A 19,212-nucleotide genomic window follows, 5' to 3' on the forward strand; every position below is an offset into this window, starting at 1 on the left:
AGCTCGGCAAAGTGGTTAAGCTTGACGGTGGTTTTCAAGACTTGTTCTTTGTTTTGTGACATCTGTCGTATATAAAATAAATTATTACTGAAGAGTGCACTTTATCCCGCTTCTTACCTCTTTGGTTTGCAGGATCTCTAATTTTGAAGACACTCTTACTGAACTTCTGCAAGAGAAGGAAGTTTCGTTCACAAAGGGACCCTGGAGAGACCTCTCTCCAGGAGACAAGGTGTGTTCAAGTTTTATTAATTGATTATGCTGACACTGTCTTCTATTGTTAAAATAGCTACAGAACTTGTGGTCTTGCAGCCCCTAAACATCATTCATATGATGTACCAAATCACTGACAGTCTTCGATGACCATGACATGTCTCACTGGCATCGGATCATGCTGCGCATAAGTGTCACGTGACTATAGTCGGGTACAACTTTAGAAGGCAGCGTCATTTGCCCCCTAAAAGGCGGATGCATACGAGCCTCCGCCAATGGGCGCGCACTGAAGACTTGCGTCATGGCTGGACGGCCGGTGTCCCTGCCGACGGAGAACATGGCAGCCCGTGCTTCAAGCCGGGGCGAGTCGCGTCAGCGGGACTATTTCTTTAGTCGCGGAGGAAATCGGCTGCTGCGCTTCGGTCATCTGGGCGGGGCCTCTCCTGTCTTCTTAAGTTGTACCCGACTATAGCTGCCCATCGCACATTACACTGCAGCATGGTGATGTCACGTTTGGCCGCAGTTTGGGTCAGTGATTCGCTTTGTAGTGGGAATCCACTCCCAGCTGAAGTTTGGCAACCTATCCCTTGTTGGGCCTCATAAGGGAGAGAACAGCGTGTTGAAGTGGGTTGGCCAAATTGGTGTGGCCAATTGGCGAATTGGTGATACTTCTTGTATCAACACTCTATCGTATGCCTCATGGAAAAGTAATTTTGCTACCTTGATGCTCAGGGTGGTATTCGTTTGTTTGTGAGGAGAAATCACCATCTTTGTGATAGAGTACACCCTGATCATGATAGAGGGATCATGAGAGAGTACACCCTTGTGATAGAGGCACCCTGATCATGAGAAGGAAATTTACAAAAGAATAAAATTGGGTTGGAGTGCATACGGCAGGCATTGCCAAATCCTGAGTGGGAGCCTACCACTGTCGTTTAAAAGAAAAGTGTACAATTATTGCATTCTACCGGTGCTAACATATGGGGCAGAAACTTGGAGGTTAACAAAGAAGCTAGAAAACAAGTTAGGACCGCACAAAGAACGATGGAACGAAAAATGTTAGACCTAACGTTAAGAGACGGGAAGAGAGCGGCGTGGATCAGAGAGCAAACGAGGATAGCCGATATTCTAGTTGACATTAAGAGGAAAAAATGTAGCTGGGCAGGCCATGTAATGCGCAGGATGGATAACCGGTGGACCATTTGAGTTACAGAATGGATACCAAGAGAAGGGAAGAGTAGTGGAGGACGGCAGAAAACTAGGTGGGGTGATGAAGTTAGGAAATTTGCAGGCGCAAGTTGGAGTCGGCTAGCGCAAGACAGGGGTAATTGGAGATCGCCTTCGTCCTGCAGTGGATATAAATATAGGCTGATGTTGATCACATGCGATGAGTGCAAAACTGTTTGACTTAATGCATGTCAGGTGTTTTAGTTGTCAAGTATTGGTGTGTTGTGTCTACATTCTTTCTTCAGTTTAGTTTTGCTTGTTAGAGAAATGTCACCTACTTAAAACCTTTAGTATGATCCCTCTACTTTTTTGAAACCTATTGACAGCTTTGGCGTGGTTTTTGATACTTTTAGGAGCAGTTAGCCATAGGCAAAGCGAGTTGATAGCCTATATATAGTTTGTGTAGCACTGGCATTACCATGTATATGGTGTTATCCGTGTTCCACCTGTCTGGTAGTAACTTCTTTTAGAGAAAAAAAAAAAGAAGAAAAAACCATTGAACAGGGCTGTGGCTTGCACAGTTCCATTGCACATTAGTGCAGTTGTGCTATGTATTTCTACCTGCATTGCAACGTTTTGAAGCAATTGCTATAGTATAAAGTATCTGTAGAGGATGAATGATTGAGGCCGAAAACTGTAATAGAGGTCTGTGATAGCTGTTGGACAACATGTTGGAATTGTTCAGGTTAAAGACGCTTCAGTCCACTCCTATGTGTGGTGATTTGTTAACAACACATGTGTGGCTGCAGCTGCACTGTCTGGATCTACCTACTGCTGTTGCCTCCCATCCCCCACTACAGGTTCTGTTGAAGGGCCTTTAAATAGTATTCATACTGCTTTGCGAAGAATTCTGTCGCTAGTCGAAGCAGCAAACCGCTGTCGTCATCCGTCTGTTGGGGGCACATTGTAACTTTTCAGTACTCCGAAGGCCACGTCAGACTAGGCAACAGGTTGGACAACGCCGTCTGTAAGCATCTTGTTGTTGGCCCCATTTGTCTCACCGAATTGTCTCACCAAATATGAGAAAGCCACTGAAATTGTGTTGTTTCTGGATGTGTTGGCCAACTTGTTGCCCAGTGCAAGAACATCTTAAATGACATTGCCCAAAAGGCACGCCACAGGCTTTCCTATTGTAGGAAGTCTCTTGAACAGCGACCTCTTCTTGCATGTGATTACACTACCTTGACCTCTGCGTGCGTGCATGCACGTATGTGTGTGTGTGTGTGTGTGTCGTTTTGCAGGTCTGGTGCATTGCACACATGTTCTTTGCTATTTGTGCTTGAGTCTCCTTGCTTGTCCCCAATCAGCTCCTGACTGTCAAGTGGCTACTGGACTATGCCTACGAGTCTTGGGAAGAAGAGCTGTCAGAGTTCTTGGACGACCACTACGACGCTGAGGATTTGGTGAGCTCTCTCTCTCTCTGTCTATCCTGGCAGCAATTTCATTCACTGTCGTGCAGCTTTCATTTGCAGGACTGGTCTTCTATGCTGGAGCTATTTGTGGAACACAGTACAACACTTGTTATGGCTTGCTGGTAATCCATAGCTGATATTATTATTGCACAAAACACTCAAGATTGGCACACAACCTGCAAGCATGAGAGCCAACATTTAAATGATATTGTTACGCGAACAAAGGATCAAGCACTGGATACTATTTACAAAGTATATTTACAAAATACAACTGCAGCGCTGGCTAGTTCAGACAACAGCTCGAGAGCAAGAAACTAGTTCGCCTTCATCGTCAGGGCTCCCGCGCGCATCGTCCACAAGAAACACACAATGTGCATGTATCATTATCCCCGGTGCGTCTAAATATCGGTGGTAACACGAGAGTAATACGGTTTTAGGCGTGCGACATGCACAACGTCAGTGAAATTCGGGGCAGATGAGGCACTGGTACTGACTGGGGCGATTTCATAAGTAATTGGAGTCATGACACGCAGCACTCGATATGAACCTGTGTACTGAGACAAGAGCTTTTCTGACAGGCCAACGTGATGAGTCGGGGACCACAGGAGTACCAGAGATTCAGGCGAAAAGTGGACGTCTCTGTGTTGACGATCGTACAAATGCCATTGGTTCTCATGGGAGGTCAGGAGGCGGACGGCGAGGCAAGTAGTGGTGAGGGTCGGCATATGGTCGAGGAGACGGGTAAAAGTAACTCGAATACAGGGACGTCCAGGAGTTGCGGCAGGGGCGAGCTACGTGGCCAATTCGGAGGCAGCGGAAGCAAATTGGCTTGTCGTCCGGAGTTCTCCACTCTGTAGGGTTGTGGTATTTGGGAGGAGAATACAGATCGCTGCGAGGCGCAGCTGTCGGCACTGGTCTGGCGTCAGGTCGGGAGAAAGAGCAGGCAGCAGGAAAACCGAGGTTGGCAAATTCTTGCCGCACAACTGCCTGAATGAGAGAGATCGCTGGGGCTGGTTGGTCAATGGTGGGGTCAAGTGGGCGTGTATGGAACGGGGCAAGACTTGTAGCCTCAAGCTCGCGGCGAACAATTCGTGTGACGTTCTCATTGAAGGGGGGTGAAGCGGTAAGGTCAACGCAGGACGACATCGCAGCCGTGTTAGGGAACTGAGAGAACTGTGGAATGACGTGGCGGCTTTTGGCGAGCTCAAAGCGGCGGCATTCCTTGAGAATGACGGTGATGGTGGAAACATTGTTGAAGATCAATAAGTTGAACGCGTCATCTGCGATCCCTTTGAGAATGTGGCCTACTTTGTCAACCTCGGCCATTTTCTCGTAGACTTTCCAGCAAAGAGCGAGCACGTCTTGTATGTACGAGACGTACGGTTCAGTAGAAGACTGAACTCGGGTAGCAAGCTCTTTTCTTGCAGCCAGCAGCCGACTGATCGGATTTCCAAAGAAGTTGCTGAGCTTCTCCTTGAAAGCATCCCAGCTAGAGATCTCATCCTCGTGTGTCTGGTCCAAGGTGTTCCGCCCAAGTAGAATAGTACGTTCACTAGCATGATGGTAGCGTCCCAGCGGTTGTTTCGGCTAACGCTCATACAGGCTGAGCCAGTCCTCAACGTCGACATTATCTTGGTCGAGAATATGCCAGGATCGCGGGAATTGGTAACCTGGTGTACGTTGTCAGGTTCGCAGGAGTAGAAGTAGACGAGGTGTCGTCACCGGGAGCCATGGCGGAAAGCAGGACGGTGCGGCCGCTGTGGAGCTCCATGGCGATGACGGGGGATGGCACTCTCCACCAAAACGTTACGCGAATGAAGGATTAAGCACTGGAGACTATTTACAAAGTGTATTTACAAAATACAACTGCAGCGCTGGCCAGTTCAGCTGACAGCTCTAGAGCAAGAAGCAGTTCGTCTTCTTCGTCGGGGCGCCCGTGTGCATCATCCACAAGAAACATACAATATGCAATGTATCAATATTAATAAGCATAACATGCGAACATATATACAATTCCAGGTTACAGAGATGCCGAAAGTATTTTGTGTGTTTTTGCATATCTCCAGTTGCTTCTAGAATGGGGGTAGTTCGCATCTTGATAACAGAGCGCTTTCATATTGTGAAGGCATTTGGACTTTACAGTGTATAGAACCTTCAAGAAATAACAGGAATACTGGTTTATATCTAAACCCAGCACAGTGAATGAACAGAGTTGTTCTTATTTGCTGGTGAATTCTGGTGCTACTGGAAAGAACGACTGTGTGGCTTTCTCGAAAGACTTAGTTTTTGATGGCTTGTGTGCTAAAATTACTGCCATTTAATCCCACATCATACCCTCGACCAGTTGCACACTTTATGCTCCGAAGCACAATTTGTGGGGCCTGCATTCATTTTGCCTTGTGTTTCCTTTTTTTTTTTAATTCTTCTAGCGTGGAATTCGTGTAGGCCAAGATGCTCTTGACAATGTCTACTGGTACTTGGAAGGTGGGTGCACATTTGTTACTTCTTGTATTACAGTTGCGTGAAAGACTTTTAAGTTTTAATTGCCAGAACAGGAGATTGCCTTTTGCATCACATAGATGTCACAGTTGTAGTCTAGCATCATTTTTTATGTTTTAACAGCGAAGCTGTTTAAGCCAGCCGTAATTTGTGGTTCATATCAAGAAACTATCATCATTAGCAATGAAGAAAGAAATAAAAGGAAATTAACTTTCTTGCCAAGGCGGGATTCGAACCCACGTACCCACGGTCCCAAGGCGAGCGTTGTAACCTCTAGGGTATACAGCCACGCTTGCAGAACATGCATTTATGTGAACCATATGATTGCGTTCGAGGGTCATCGTCTTCGTTGACAGCTGGCGTTTTCGCACACGCTCATGCCAATGGTCTGCAAGGTGAAGAAGAGGTTTTGAACGCTATGATCGGGAGCGAGAAAATGAGAGTGAGAGAGAGAGAGAGAGAGAGACGCATTCACGGAGTGGGTATGCTGGAACACGGTGTCGGTGTTGCAAGCTGTGCTATGCAACGCGCAGTGACGGCTGTAAGTCCGAGAGAGAGAGAGACGTATTCACGGAGCAGGTCTGCTGGAACGTGTTGTCGGCATTGGAACTCGGGTGCAGCCAAGGCCGAACCTAGCTACTACCAAGTTCAACTTAGCTACACGAGTATAGGCCTAGCTACAACCAAGTTTAAACCTCGACATAGCCAAGTTCAATCTAGGTACAACCAAGAGATGCAATCAATCGGCCAGCTTCGCTGTGTCTTGAGCTTTGGGCGGCCTAATGCGAGCTTTCGCCTTTTTTTTTATGGTGTTTTACGTGCCAAATCCACAATCTGATTATTAGGCACGCCGTAGTGGGGGACTCCGGAATAATTTGGACCACCGGGGGGGGTTCTTTAACCTGCACCTAAATCTGAGTACACGGGTGTTTTCGCATTTCGCTCCATCGAAATGCGGTCGCCGTGGTCAGGATTTGATCCCACGACCTCGTGCTTAGCAGCCCAACACCATAGCCACTAAGCAACCACGGTGGGTCACTTTTGATGTACTAAAAAAGTGCTGCCCAACAATGAGGAAGTTGATTTGCAAGTAGGTATTCCGGGTGTAGGCTTGGCTTGAGAGCTAGAGTACAGCCCCTAGGATTTCTGCTGGTAAGTGTGGACAACAGCAAAACATTGCCTCGTGCTTAAAGTGATTACAATAACACTGGGCTGCAGTTCTAGTCTAAGACATACCAAATAATTTACTATTTGCATTAGAGATGACATCCCAAAAGTGAAGCTGGAAATGCCATTTGTTACTGCATCCGTCAGACCTGTAGTAAATGAATGGCCGTGCAAGTAAGGACACGAACTTGCTCAACAAGTGTGTCTATGTCACAGGTTTTGAATATCCATATTGAACATCCATATTTTTCCGACATCCACGAAGCCCAGATGGCAGCCAGAATTGAGTGTTTTAGCTCCCACTTCATTTTTCTGCTAAGCCTATCTTTGATGAGCAAAAGCTTGTGAATGCTATGGTTAAACTCTCACTAGGCCTGGCTGGTAGATGCGGGGACTTCCACCCGAGAAGTTGTCTTTGTAACCTCTTTGTGTGGGCAGTGCACCATGTGATGCTTACCTTTGAGATACTTTGTTGCTGTTGCAGACCTTCGCCTGTATCGGGAGCTGTGCCCCAAGAAGCCCCAACGCAGCCGGGAGTGGGACTGTGTCTGCCTGACAGTGTCGGACTGGCAGGGCTTCCTCAAGCAGTTCCGCAAGTCCTCCAACCCGCGGGAGAAACAGTTGCACACCTTCCTCTCATCGCACCTCTTCCCCATTGTCCAGGCCCAGGCACAGGTGTGTGGTGTCATCCGCTGTTTAATCTTGGGGATGTTCCCAGCCACAATTGTGGTACTGACAACCAAGCTAGTCGGCAATGATTCATTACGAGTATGGTAGTGCAAAACAAGACGAGGACAAGTAAGGAAAGCGCCCGTCCTGTTTCCTTTCTTGTCGCCGTCGTTTCTTGCTCTATCGTACTCAATATCGTGGTGTTAGGGAAAAACAGGGCCATTGTGTTTTCAGAGCAAAGGGTGACTGTTGTGATGGTAATCAAGTGAACATTATTTCTACTGCGGACATGCTGCACAGCTTTTAGGGATAAAAGCTGCTCTAGGCATTTTGACATAGCCTCTAGGCACGAGCTGAAGATAGCACCTTCATTGATAAACATCATTACGTTATTTGTCTACACACATGCTGCAGTTTATGGAAAACAAGTAGGCTTACAGTACAAAATCAAATGTAGCATGTTGAAGTATAGTTAGAAAGAAGAGGCAAGGACAGTCTACTGCACGTGATGAATAACAAGATGAACAGTAATATAGTATGCCATGCAAATATGTAACCTACAAGAACTCAAGCAAGCGTTACCAACATCATCTCTGCAGGGTGCAAGAGAAGTGAATCACAACGTACCTAGTAATCTTTATAGGCTCAAACCTTAACAGGATGTTCAAATGGCTGGCAAATACGGAAGACAGAAATGCCATAAGATCTAGTTAACAACAACAAATCCAACTTTGTTGGATTGGTCGAAACAATTAGCACTCTGATATCCTGAGTGTAGGTTTCTGGGTACTGTGTTCATGGCATGGAAAGCAAAGGTGGCCAGTTGCTCTGTATTCCATATTGATTTTTGTTTATACCTGTTTTTATATCAACCCATTATATTGTTTGGGACCTCAATTTGTTTAATTTTGGATAAATCTTTGCGGTCCCTAGGAATTAGGATTGACGCTCAACTGCATCTGTAGAAAGTTTTACGATTAGTTCTCCCGTTTAGCTACGGTATACAGCACGTCTGCTGAAAATGTAAGACGCGTTATAATTTTATTGGACTCTTGTATCCGTGCAGGCATTGAAACGTGAAGAGCGTGACCTTGAAACAGAGAACCGTTGGCTTCTGGAGCGGGAGCAAAACGAGGTTCTCCTTCCTCGGCCTGGCTCCGACATGAAGTGCAACGGGGCCCCCTCGGTAGACAAGGCGGCAACCGAGCCTCAGCCCGCAGCAGCAGCCGACGAGTGTGGGCCCAAGGCAGCACCAGCCAAGGAAGCAGCACCTGCCTGTCCGGTGGAAGCCGCCGGAGCTGGTAACGTCAGTCGTGCTCCAGGCACGCCAGTTTCTGCCGCAGACGTCGCCGCGTCTGGCGGAGTACTTGTCAACGGAGGTGGAAGCCTTCCGCCTGTTACCGGCCCACCCTTGTCCGACAGTAGGTGAACCTTTCTGTTTTCGTGCCTGTCTGTTCCACTAGCATTTGTGGCACCCAATTCGATTGGGTGAACTGGAGGGCTGAATGTTTATCACATATTTAACTGGTCATTTCAGAGTGCTCCAGCAGCACTTGAATGGTCGTGTACGACAGAAGCTGTCTGTTACTGTGCGCATAAGCTAGCTGAAACGTCGATAAGCAAGCATGAACAATGCTACTCAAGTTGATTATTCCCATAATGCAGCCCTGTCATTCACGGCCTTAATAGCACTACCAGAGTGCTCTGAAACAACCAGTTGAATATTCCATTAGATATCATTGGGAGAGTTTTAACTGTGGCAGGCTTGATTCCTTAGGCAGCATACAAGGGTCTATTGCTCAGTTTCCTTCTTCCAACAGTATGTTCCTCAGTGCACTTGCAGTTTAATGGTGTTTCATGCACTGCCATGGATTTGAACGGCGCTAACACTCATAGGTTACACTTGCCTCTTCTTGAGGGTATATAGAAAAGCATACGGATAGACAACCGCTGCTGCAGCTCTGTTGGTAGAGTGCCTTAGGTGTTCTATAGAGGCTGTGTACTTTCTGTTATTGAGAGCAGCTTGTTGCTTGTTGCACTTCTTTTTCAGAGTACATTAAGTTGGCCACAAAGTTAACCTTCATCTGCAATCATTAGCTAGCTTAATTACAAAACGAAAAAGGAGTGAATATTTTGTGCCTTCCTTGTCACCGCTCTCTGTTGGTTTTGTTTGGTTGTCACTTGACTTGCTCTCATGGTGTTTGCACTGGCTCACAAAGCCATCAGACGTGACAAAGCATCTCAGAATTCCCTTGCAGGCAGTGATTTGTAACCGAGGAAAAATTGCAACAGAAAGCATAACCATCCTTTCACAATCATTTCTGTGCCCAAAACCTATCGGTTCCTGGTGACATCCCATGTTTTGTGTGCTTTAGGTCTTTTCATATCAGAATAAGCTTGCAAGAGCTGGCGTGTTGAATATTTACGAGGATAGCTACCTACAGAGATAGCGATACTGATAATTGGCCGGGTTATGTTCTGAGTGTTTGCACATTGTTGCTTCCTTTCGTTCAAGTGTGTTATACACCATCTATTATTATGTCATTTGCAATAATTCAGGTGGACCACCAATGTCCATGCTAGGTGACAACCCAGGTGATGGCATGGTTGCAGGCAATAAGGATAATCCAGGATCCATGGCCACACCAACCTGTAAGTCATTGACCTTTATTTTTTTATATTTACTCCAGAATGCTTTATAGTAAACCTACTGCGGTGTAGTACAACTACAGTCCACAGGATTGCTACAGCAATTTGTGTAGTGCTACTGGCACGATAGCCCGACAGCAAATGGTGTGAGCATAAAATGTTGACAAATTTCCCAGCGCTCGACCAGAGCTTGCATTGGCCCATGTTCTGTGGCCCTGGGAAATTTTCCATGTTCCAAAGCTCTGCACATGTCCAGGCAGGTTCGTCACTCCCGTGCTATGAAACGGCAGGCATGTTACAGGCATCCCACCATGGTGCATACAGAGTTGTCTGATCATAATACCTGTTACAAAACGTGCTTGAAAATCCAACCTTGCCAAGTGTAACCCACTTTTGAGAGCCGATAAACGCAAGCACTTAATTTCAGCCAAACACATACCTGTTGTATCTGTTCTTTAGTCATCACTGTTTGATAACAGCTGCTAATTCAAGTGTCTGCCTCAAGTTGCATGATAATTTGTAATGGTCACCATATAGTATTTTAGAGATAATTGTGCCGCCGTTTGAACCCAAGCATCTGCGGGGAGTCTCATGACTGCTGTGATGAGAAAACTCTGTACAGCATTGTGTACTGTGTAGGTGATCACAGCTTTCGTACTCACTCAGAGCTTTCTAGAGGGGTACTGCTCAATGCAGCCTGGACTTGTTGACACCTGTGCTTCTAGTGGCTTCATTTCTCTTTAAAAAGCCTTTGCTTAACTGGCTGTGCTTTGACATTTAGGATTACTAGCGCAAAGAACAGCACAGAAAGAAAGGACAGCACGACATCCTTCTCGGGACTCAGGTTCATAGGTCGGCAGAATAAGTGGATACTTGCTCATACTCACTCACCAATATGTTCTCTGGCTCACTCACACTCATGCGCACTTGCCAGCACTCACCTACATACACACTCACGTCCACTCACATTCACCAGCAGTCACTCACATTCATACTCCCATCCATTTAACACGACATCCTTCTCGGGACTCAGGTTCACAGGTTGGCAGAATAAGTGGATACTTGCTCATACTCACTCACCAATATGTTCTCTGGCTCACTCACACTCATGCGCACTTGCCAGCACTCACCTACATACACACTCACGTCCACTCACATTCACCAGCAGTCACTCACATTCATACTCCCATCCATTTAAACTCACTGGCATTCAAGCGCATTCATACTAAGTCACGCTCTGTCATGCCTGTGAAATGAATGTGGAGCGAGTATGGGTCAGTGTACTAACGAGTGAGTATGACGGCCTATGTTCAAATTTATTTATGTGCAGGCACCCATTAATATAATAACAATTATTCAAACAAGTCTGCACATTTCAGGGGGTATTTGCTTTAATGTGTCAAAGGGCTGGCAAAGAACTAGAGTGTGTAGCAGCACCAGTTACAAGCAGAACTGTCGTCAACGCCATCCGCGTTTTCCCCGCGTTCACAACAGCTCTGCGCATTGCTGGTGCTGCTACAAGTGAAACCTCGCTGTAGAAAACTTGGATATAATGAAGTCAGTATAAAACTTCTTTCACTGACATCAGCATGTAACGAATGCATGCTTATAAAGAAATAGGCTATAACCAAGGTATTTTTTGTGTCATATGCATTTTTGTTATGTTCACGTTCAACTGTATTAGCTACAGGACAGCTCAGCATGTGAAGCAAGCGCCATGGTATAGCCAACAGCACAAGAGAAATAAAACCTGCTCTGTACATCTAAAAGATCCCCCCTTGCACTGGTCCTAAACAAGAATGCTGTTCAGCTCTCCCCAAGTTGTTTTCAATTACTCGTTGCTAACAGCACAACCTTCTCTTCCATCCGCCGTGGTAGCTTAGTGGCTATGATGTTGCGCTGCTGAGCTCAAGGTCGTGCGTTCGATCCTGGCCGCGGCGGCCACATTTCGATGGGGGAGAAGTGCAAAGACGTCTCTATGTAATATAGGCTTAGGTGCACGTTAACGAACCCCAGGGGGTCAAAATTAATCTAGAGTCCCCCACTACGGCATGCCTCGTAATCAGATTGTGCTTTTGGAACCCAGAATGAAATCCTAAATGTTACATCTTCTCTTCCGTATCCAACAGCCTCAGATGCCGCAGCAGCAGCTGGCGGTCCCATGCTGCCCACAATGCCGACACAGCAGCAACAGCAGCAGACCATGGGGGGGCCACAGCAGCAGCAGTTACCCCCGCACCCACACCACCACGCGGGTGGCACCCTCACCATGGGGGGCGGTGGTGGCGCACCCCAGCTTCCCCACGGCGGGATGCCGCCGCACATGGTGCACCATCAGCAGCATACACAGCCTCACCCTGGAGTCCCTGGCGGCCACGGCGCACCGTGCAATCCACATTCGGGAGCGGCGCATATGGCGGGGGGAAACATGGCCGTAGGAGGAGGACCGAACCCCATGGGGGGACCTGGCATGGGTGGACCACAGGTCAGTGTTTGCAACTTGTTTTGTGTGGGTAAAGTCACCAGGTCGTGGCTGAAAACACACTATTCTTAGCGAAAAGTTGCTAGGTGATGGTGATAAGTACAGTGGAACCTCGATGATACGAATCTCACGGGGTCACGAAAAATATTCATATTAGCCGAAATTCGTATCATTGAAACACAATTGAAACTAGCTAAATTAAAGAGGCAGAGGTGAACTCACTCAGGCACATGCATGTAAAAAGCATTTACAATATAGATCACTTATAACGTAACCGTTTATAGTGAAGAACTGGCTACAATGCGGCCTTTTCCGACTCCTGTTTACCCTCCCATAGAACTCCATGTATATGCATACCGCTTACAGTGCAGCCGCGTGAGACGAAATACCGGTTATAATGCGGCTTCCGCGGTAAAATATCGCCGACAAGGGCGGTAGCGAGCACGCTTCTCAACGAGGTGCGCCCACCGATGGGAGAGGAGATCAACGAGGGCGATGCGGAGGAGGAGCATGAGACGTGCCAACAAATGCGTTCTTCTACTTTGCGCCTGTGCCGGCTGTCGGTGTTGTCGCGCGCACCGTATCTTGAAAGCAATCTCCACACGGCTCTGACCTTTGTATGCGCCGTGCTTACGCCGCTCAGTTTCCGTTGAAGCGATAGACCGCACGAGCCTTCGCTTCCTGCGGCGGCCACGCGTGGGGAAGAGCGGCCGCCGCAGCAAGCGAAGAGACAAAAGGAAAAGCGCAAAAGCAACAAAAGCGCCGCTACTTCAAACTCTTCGTGCCCAGTCGCGGCTTCCGCGCTGTCCGGCGCCGCGTCCGCGCCTCCGCACCAAAAGAAAAAGGGAAAACGCGCGTGACTGCTCGCAATTCTCTTTCGCGGCCTTCGGTGGGGCAGCTAGTATTAACCGACGCGGTTGTTACGAATCGAAAATCGATTCGTAACAACCGTTCTCTAGCACGTTGCAAAGTAATGGGGCTCGGCCGGGACCTCAGAAAAATTTGTATCATCTGGAAATTCGTATTAGCCGTGATCGTATCATCGAGATTCCACTGTACTTGCTTGGAATTGTCTTTATTTTATGCTTTAATTGTTCCTACATGTCTTCCTCATGATTTCCTAAACTAAAGTTTAAAATTACCTCCTGCAGTAGTGAGTGAATGGTCGGGATGTGTGAAAGGGAGAACACCACCCAATTTTCTAAATTGGTGTCAAATATTTAGGTTGTGTTTTGCCTGTGCTTCTGGTGGCTTCATTTCTCTTCAAAAAGCCTTTGCTTAACTGGCTGTGCTTTGACATTTAGGATTACTAGCGCAAAGAACAGCACAGAAAGAAAGGACAGCACGACATCCTTCTCGGGACCCAGATTCATATGTCGGCAGAATAAGTGGATACTCGCTCATACTAACTCACCAGTATGTTCTCTGGCTCACTCACACTCATGCGCACTCACCAGCACTAATTAGCTCTTCGGTATGTCTTCAGAAGTAGCGACAAATGGAGGCACGTAGTATATCCCCCTTGAGGTAAAACAGGAGCAAAGCATTGAACTTAGCCAAATTTCTTTGAGAAAATTGACAAGGGCAATGTACTGGATACTTGTTTCACTAAGAAGGTCAAGAAAGGAGCTAACACTCCGAAAACGCTAACTTGTCGTAAAGATGACTTATAAGTGCCCTGTGTGTGTGTGTTCTCTCTTTGTCCATGATTGTTTTCGCGCTTTCACTTCAGATAATGCTTAACCAACACGCCCAACTATCCATCCTAACGTCGTAAAATTGTCAGTTTTGCCTGTAGGGCGAAGCATTGACAACAATACCAAGCTTATGCTCAAGCTACTCGGGCACTTACATTGGGCTGACATGTTGACACTACGCAGCACCCAGGACACACTATTCTGCGTAGATTTCGCTGGCACCCTGGCAGCGGCCACATGTGTCGCAATGCTGAGGAGTGCCAACTGCGGCGTTGCAGCATCACACTTGGATTGTGCACGGGACGAGACCAATGGAAGAACGTTAGCGTTTATCAGGGCTCCATACAGGATTGATGTTTAGTGCCTATTCCACTCAGACCTTGTTAATTCGTATTTCACGGGACTGAAAAAGAATGTCCGAATTAATCGAATGTCGAATGATCGAAGGTACAGTCGAACCTTAATATAACACAGTTGTACTTGTAGCGCAAAACTTCGTTATATCGCAAATTTTGTTAATCGAGGTTTTGTTAATTCAATGTCACTAAGATCAAGAAATAAGATTAATTTGTTACATTGTGAGTTTCGTTAAATCGAGGTTCGTTAGGTTGAGATTTGACTGTATCAAGAAACAGTAAAGAAATGCTTGCTATGTCAACACGCTTTTATTTACAGAATTAATCACCAAATCCTGTTTCCATTTTGTACCAAAGCAGTGCGGAAGCTGCAATTCTCATCATCTCGCGACTGATTAGAGCTTGCAGCAACAAAAGTCTCGCGACTTCCTTCGCGGCACAGCCGTGGCACGGCAAAGGAAGTCACGTGACTGTGGCGCGCTTCTTCATTTGAGGCACGCTCTTTACGACGGTGCGCACATCTTGATTATTTTTTTGTCAGTGAGCTGGTCGCCAACAAATCGTCCGTCCCATGCGATCTAGACGGTGCTGTTCATCCTCGACACCTTTGCACTGAGTCAGAACGAAGCTTCTGTTTGCTGTAACTGCTGCCGACGAAATCACGGCCGCTCTCGACGGGATCACGGAGGTCAACCTTGTGGTTCTGAAAGCGCGCGGCTGACGCCGCACAGAGTCAGAACGAAAGTACCGTTTGCCGCAACAGCGGATGAAACTGTCGCCGCTATCTATCAGATGAGGGATGGCGACTACGCAGTTATGAAGGCACGCAGCCAGCGCGGTGTCATGTACGGCAGTAAACGCAAGAATAAAGGCTTTAAAGGCACATATAGGGACAAAGCATTCCGGCGTTGCTGTTATTCACGTGCAGTGCAGTTCACTTATAATGATACCACATATAACAATATGTCGGTTATAGATGCAAGAGTACCAGCTTATGCATTTGGATTATGAGGAAAAAAAAAAGCATATATATACAGTCGACTTTCATTACAACGGACTCTGATAATTCGACCAAAAGTGTTTGTGTTATCTTAAGTCCATAATATCTGAAACGCCTCGCTTCCGATACTTTAGTCGCGATGTCTAATAACGTTAGTGCACAGAGTGAGATATGAACGGCGAAGCATCGATTGCAATCACAAATTAGTAGACAGCTATACGAAGTAAGGGTAGCAGTTTTATCGGGCGTATAAAGTTGCAAGCATTCGCTTACTAAATTCACTGTCACTGTCAAAACGCTGGAGTGAGGAAGCACGGCAGCAGCAGCGAGTGAATTGACCTTTGTGCTGTCTTTTGCTTCAACACGAACTAAACGTCGAAAGCACAGCGCATAGGATGCACTGAAGCTAGTGAATCGCAGATCGCTTTGAAGATGAGGCCCACGCGGGCGCGCACTTTGCCCACATCGCAGATCGCTTTCAAGATACACAGCAGCCGCCAGATAAAAACGCCCCCGCCCCCCCTCCCCCGCCTCCCCCTGTGCCTCGCGGTGCGCAAGAGAGGACAGCACTCGCTTATGCCCCGCCTTCTTCCCTCACGCGCGATGGAGCCACGATGGTCGGCTGACGCTCGCAAATCTGTTGTCAGCCCATGTCGACACGGCTAAAGTACGTGTTATACGCCCGATTTTAAAAAATATTCCGCTAGTTTCGTCCGCTGTAGCCGAGAGTCCATTGTAGCCGAGAGTCCATTGTAGTGCGGTCCAATAAAAGCGAACTTCGTTGCATTAATAACATAGGTCGAGCAAACTAAGGTTGAAATATGGTCCGTTATATCTGAAAGGAGCATGACAACGCATACGCTTGGCTTTGTTGTTTTTCCAACCAAACACACTTCTCACCTCTCGCGTCTTCAAAAAACCTTGTAACCCTCCACACGTGGGCTGTGTATGCACCATCGATAGTGTGGCAGCACAACGACGGCATGAACACGCCTCAAGTGTCTGTATAATTGCTATTGCAATGAAACTCGCCAACTTTATCTTCATTCTCACTAAGTTACTAACACTGGTTCGCAGGTCTTGCCGCCTGGCAGCAACATGGGCACTCCAGGGCTGCACAGGCCGCCATCGAGGCCAACGATGCCCCCTGGCGGGGCAGGCTGCCCCATGCCTCCACAGGGTGGCGCTGGTGTCGGTGGCGGCGGTCTGGAAGCACAGTACATGCAGCAGCAGAGCCAGATTTTTGTCTTCACGACGGGCCTGGCGAATCAGGCGGCCGAGGCTGTGCTGACAGGACAATGCCCCAGCATCATTGCGTTCCACTGTGCACAGCCAGGAACCAAGCGCTTTCTAGAAGTGAGTGCGGTGTTCTAAATGGATTTCCAGTTGTCTGCGGACTGATTGCCTGAATAGATTTCATCTTAGTTTGGGAGCTAATGTTCTTGTTGTGGCAGGTTATGTGTGTTGATGGATCAGCTTTGAATTGTATTGGTCTTGTGGCTCGCCAAGTGTAGTTAAACCTCGATATAATGAAGGCTGTAAAATCAGAAATTTGCTGGTTATATCGGAGTTTCGTTAGATTGAAACTCAATTTTTTGTGCAAATAAGTATAGTCGCTGATGGATCTTTCTTGCAAGAAAGGGGCCACAAGATTTTCTGAATTACAGTTAAACCTGGATATAACGAAATTGAGAAATTCCAGAAAAACTTCGTTATAAAGCGGATTTCGTTATATGTAGGGTTGGGACGAAAATTGGAAAAAGAAAGACTTAGCGTATTTACTCGATTCTAACGCGCCCTCGATTGTAACATGCACCTGTTTTCCGTGACCAAAAGAGAGGAAAAAATATCCTTTACAGTACTGCACACCTCATGCTTTCATACAGAAATACAACTATCGCTCAAGATTTACTCCGAATACACTAAAGTTGTGAACAAAAAAGTCCCAGTTTCGCCCGAAAGGCAAAGCATTGACTGCGACAGCAAATTAGCAGACAGCTATAGGAAGTAAGGATAGTAGTTTTATCGGCCGTATTAACTTGTAAACATTCGCTCTTTAACTAAATTGGTAGGCTAATGCCTAAGCACACGTACTACAGCACATGGTCGAAGCTACAGGAGCTAGGCTCGTTTTTTTTTTTTTTTTTTTTTTCCTCATTCGGCAACATCAACTGGAAAAGGAGAGTGCTGGCTTGGTGGGCTAGGCCAGCTGCAGAAAGCGGCAGGATCAATTTTGAATGAAGGGAGGGGGAAAAGGCCCACCTCGCGCACGCTTGCACGCACGCACACGTGCGCTCGCTCTTGCCTTGCAGTCGCCGTGAATTCGAGCGCGCCAAGCGAGCGCGCCAAGCATTCCGTCGCTGCGGAGAAGGTGCTTCCGATTGCTGCTGGCGCAAAAATGACAAAATTTGGGGCGAAATCTCTAGGTTGTCGGCGGGGAAAATTAGTTATTTCAAGGGGGTCTCCCGCTGCTACTTCGTTACATAGAGGTCTGAAATACATGTGCTTCTATGGAGTAACGGCGGGGAATAAAAAAACTTCATTATATCCAAGAATTCGTTATATGGAGGTTCATTATAAGCAGGTTTAACTGTATCAGGCAATCGGAAAAAGCAAATTTGGATGCGAAAAAATATAATTTAGTTGAATTTAAGAGTCGGCGATGAATGATACAGTTTCATGTGTGTTGACGATATCCTCACATCGGCAGTACGAAGCGAAGCCAGCCATGCTTACGCATCCACTCCGCCTCGCAGCTGATAGTGTCACCTGCAGTGGGACAACGCTATAATAAAAAGTGCCAGCAGCGCGAATGCTTCGGGTCTCCGAAACTGGAGACTACGCAGCCTCCAGTACTAAATGTACGTGAAGACAGCACATGATGCTACACTATCTCAGCTTGCCCAGTCTTTGCACACATGGCTGATCACCTCTAAAACAGGGCACACAGTCTGCGTATGCGCTCAGCCATGTAGAGCCACGTCCCTCCCCTTGTTACTGTGGATGCTTCATCGCGTTACCGCGAGCGCGATCTCCCCCACCCCCTCACACAGGCGGGGGGAACGCCATCCTTCTTGTTTACCTTTGCATGCTTTCAGTTACACCTAAAGCATATAGCACACAGGGTGGAACAGAGTCTTATCGCACGTGGGCTTTAGACGGAAGATTGTGCTGCTCTGCATCAGCAGGTCGTGTGGCCCACGATTCGTGAGATGCATCCACAAGCATGTACCATATTTACTCGATTGTAACGCGCCCCCGATTGTAACGCGTACCCGTTTTCCATGACCAAAAGACAGAAAAAAAAACTTTACAGTGCCGTGCACCTAATGCTTTCATACAGAAATAATACTTTCTCTCATTTGAAAAAAAATGAATAAATAAATAACATTTACTCCCAATGCACTAAAGTCGCGATGAAATTTTTTTGTTTAATGTCCCAGTTTCGCCCTAAAAGCAAAGCATCGATTGCGATAGCAAATTAGTAGACAGTTATACGAAGTAAAGATAGTGCTTTTTATCGGCCGTATAAACTTATAAACATTCGCTTACTAACTAAATTAACAAGCGTGGTGTCACGCACGCACAAGCAAACATGAACACATCTCGCTCGATGACCACGGAAACTGCAGAAACTCGCTGTCTAAACGCTGGAGTGATGAAGCGCGGCAGCAACGGCGAGCGAATTGAGTTTTGCGCTAGCACGCCTCTCGCTTCAACACGAACGATAAGCGGCAAAAACACAGCGCGCGCCCTGTCGCAGATTACTTCCAAGATACGGCAGAGGCGATCGTATCGCCGAAGTGGATCGTCGCAGAATACGTCCTGCTTCGGGCCACCGAAA

The 19,212-nt window shown here is 47.0% G+C and overlaps 1 protein-coding gene across 5 annotated transcripts in view; it reads left to right on the forward strand.

The window, feature by feature from the left end:
* LOC119434064 (collagen alpha-1(I) chain-like) overlaps positions 1-19,212 on the forward strand; it is a 135,434-nt gene that overhangs the window by 88,502 nt on the left and 27,720 nt on the right. For all 5 annotated transcript variants that reach the window (XM_037701379.2, XM_049658835.1, XM_049658836.1 and 2 more), the window contains 8 exons: positions 133-229; positions 2,745-2,840; positions 5,279-5,333; positions 7,000-7,190; positions 8,251-8,605; positions 9,744-9,836; positions 11,963-12,318; positions 16,446-16,724. In XM_037701379.2, the coding sequence (XP_037557307.1) occupies positions 133-229; positions 2,745-2,840; positions 5,279-5,333; positions 7,000-7,190; positions 8,251-8,605; positions 9,744-9,836; positions 11,963-12,318; positions 16,446-16,724 (1,522 nt within the window). The remainder of the gene's footprint in view (positions 1-132; positions 230-2,744; positions 2,841-5,278; positions 5,334-6,999; positions 7,191-8,250; positions 8,606-9,743; positions 9,837-11,962; positions 12,319-16,445; positions 16,725-19,212) is intronic.

Source organism: Dermacentor silvarum, chromosome 11 (genome assembly GCF_013339745.2).
Source record: "Dermacentor silvarum isolate Dsil-2018 chromosome 11, BIME_Dsil_1.4, whole genome shotgun sequence".
Taxonomy (NCBI): Eukaryota; Metazoa; Arthropoda; class Arachnida; order Ixodida; family Ixodidae; genus Dermacentor; species Dermacentor silvarum.